Source organism: Fragaria vesca, linkage group LG7 (genome assembly GCF_000184155.1).
Source record: "Fragaria vesca subsp. vesca linkage group LG7, FraVesHawaii_1.0, whole genome shotgun sequence".
Lineage (NCBI taxonomy): Eukaryota > Viridiplantae > Streptophyta > Magnoliopsida > Rosales > Rosaceae > Fragaria > Fragaria vesca.
The window spans coordinates 7,940,419-7,942,945 of NC_020497.1; the positions used below are offsets into that span (position 1 = coordinate 7,940,419).

The 2,527-nt window shown below is 46.0% G+C and overlaps 1 protein-coding gene across 1 annotated transcript; it reads left to right on the forward strand.

The window, feature by feature from the left end:
• Nucleotides 1-873: 873 nt before the first annotated feature.
• Nucleotides 874-2,031, forward strand: LOC101314034 (phospholipase A(1) DAD1, chloroplastic-like). The gene has a single exon (XM_004308448.1). It carries the CDS (start codon nucleotides 931-933, stop codon nucleotides 2,029-2,031), a length of 1,101 nt encoding a protein of 366 aa, XP_004308496.1. The 5' UTR covers nucleotides 874-930.
• The last annotated feature ends 496 nt before the right edge of the window (nucleotides 2,032-2,527 follow it).

Here is a 2,527-nt window from a genome sequence, read left to right on the forward strand (position 1 = left end):
AACGAAATCTAACATGCTTAAGCCAAGATGGAATCCCCCTCGGTTCTTTTGATTATTGAGTAACCAAGAAACAATTGCCTCATAATTTTTCAAAGCAGTAAATGAAGTAAAACTCTGTGTTTTGATGAACAAAACAAGAAGATAAAGCTCTGTGTGAAATTAAACATATTTTCCAAGGGCTCTCATTTGGTAACTATCTATAATTATTTTGAATGTAAGACTTACATCCATGTATTTGTAGAATTTCCCAAGTATTTACATACTCATGGTCCAGCCCATCTCTAATTAGTACCTTTTCTTTTGGTAAGTAAGTAGTCCTACCTCTATCTTTTCCACTTTAATCGTATCCTCTTGCTCTCTCTAGCCTCTCATTCCAAGGGTACAGGTGTGAAACACTTTCCTCTTCAATTTTCTCTCCTTATTTTTTCCTCATATCAAATCAACCACTAACAGTTTCCCTCGTTCTCTCTCTTGGTCATCCTGTATCAGTGTATCTCTCTCTCTCTCTCTCCTCTGCACTTTTTGCAATTATAAAAGGCCATTGAGCTCCCTTCAAAATGCAGCAGCTTCAAAATAATCATCATTTTTATTTTATTCTTCCACTTTTCAGTGAGAGGTCTCTGTGTCCTTCCCTCTCTCTATTTCTCAAAAGTGAGAATGAAGCTCACCATGATCAAACACATAAGTGCTACTCCCTGCACAGAGCTCTCTACTCCAAAGCTCAAATCAATGATCAGCTGCTGCGCACTTGCTCAATCACCAGCGAAGCCCACCCAGCAAATCAAGTTTACTGACAACTTCCCCAGCTGGGAACAATTACTCAACCCAGTCCAAGTTGATCTTAACTCTCCAATGACTGCCTCCACCTCCACTTCCACCTCCACCTCCGCTACTAAAAGACCAACTGTTCGGTCCGTCCGAAACAACTGGATGGAGTACCAAGGAGTCAAGAACTGGGAAGGACTACTCGACCCACTGGACGGAAATCTGCGCCGGGAAATTATCCGGTACGGCAATTTCGTCGACGCAGCCTACAAGGCATTTGACTTTGACCCGGATTCACCTACATACGCAACCTGCAAGTATCCCAAAAGCACGGTGTTCGACAACTCCGGACTTCCGGGGACAGGTTACCGGATCACCAAGAATCTACGTGCCACGTCAGGCATTAACCTGCCACGCTGGATCGAAAGGGGACCGAGCTGGGTTGGCACTCAATCCAGCTGGATTGGGTACGTGGCGGTGTGCAAGGACAAAGACGAAATCGCCAGACTTGGACGTCGTGACATCGTTATTGCTTTAAGAGGCACCGCCACGTGTTTAGAGTGGCTCGAAAATTTACGAGTCACCCTCACTCATCTCCCTTGTGGAGCTAAGATGGCTCACACGGGAGCTGAGGGTTCAGAACCAATGGTTGAGACTGGTTTTTTGAGCCTTTACACTTCGGGAACCGACCTGGTCCCAAGCTTGCAACAAATGATACGTGAAGAGATTAGGAGACTGCTTCAAACCTACGGCGACGAGCCGATGAGCCTAACCATCACAGGCCACAGCCTCGGCGCCGCACTCGCAACCTTGGCAGCGTACGACATCAAATCCACATTCAACCGCGCACCTCTCGCCACCGTGGTGTCATTTGGTGGTCCAAGAGTTGGCAACCGTAGCTTCCGCCACAATCTGGAGAAAAAAGGCGCCAAAGTCTTACGCATTGTGAACGAGGACGATTTGATCACCAAGATGCCGGGCTTCGTCGTCGAGGACAAGAAAGCCCGGCACGTTGCGGGAAGTCCCCTCGTCGGTATGGCCGCTGGATTCCAGAATTGGATTCAGAAGCGGGTCGAGGAGACACAGTGGGTTTATTCCGAGGTGGGGAAAGAGCTCAAACTCAGTAGCAAGAACTCGCCGGACTTGAGCGGTACCAACATGTCGACATGTCACGATCTCGGAACTTACCTACACCTCGTGGAAAACTTCGTCAGCAATTGCCCTTGCAAATCCACCGCAAAGAAATTGTTGAGTAGAGTGCACTAAACCACCGTAGACAACTGACTTCGCCATTTTTGACAATTGTACAGACAACTGTGTTTCCCGCCAAATCCGGAGATCCGGCGTGGGCATACTAGCTAATCTGTAATTAAAATAGAAAGAAATTAATTACGTACTGACTTACTCAACAGCTCTCACTGAACTGTTCTATTATTTTTGAAAACTAAATTTTCTTTTCTTTACCGTTAAAGATACAGTAGTAAAAAGTAAAAACTTCCCCAGAATTTCTTTTACCTCCATCCAAGCTCTACAATCTACATACTACAGTAGTATCGGAAAAGTGGGTTTCCTTTTATTAGTATACTTACCGGTCACGAATGCTCGGCCTGACATAAACCCTAAAAAGGCAAAGATTGTTGTTTCTTGACGAAGGGGGATCACGTGCGTCGGATGGAAAGACGTATATGCCCTCAGTACCGACCAAATCTACGCGGTGTCTTTGACTGGACCGACCCGGACCCGAGGGGCATATATATCATTT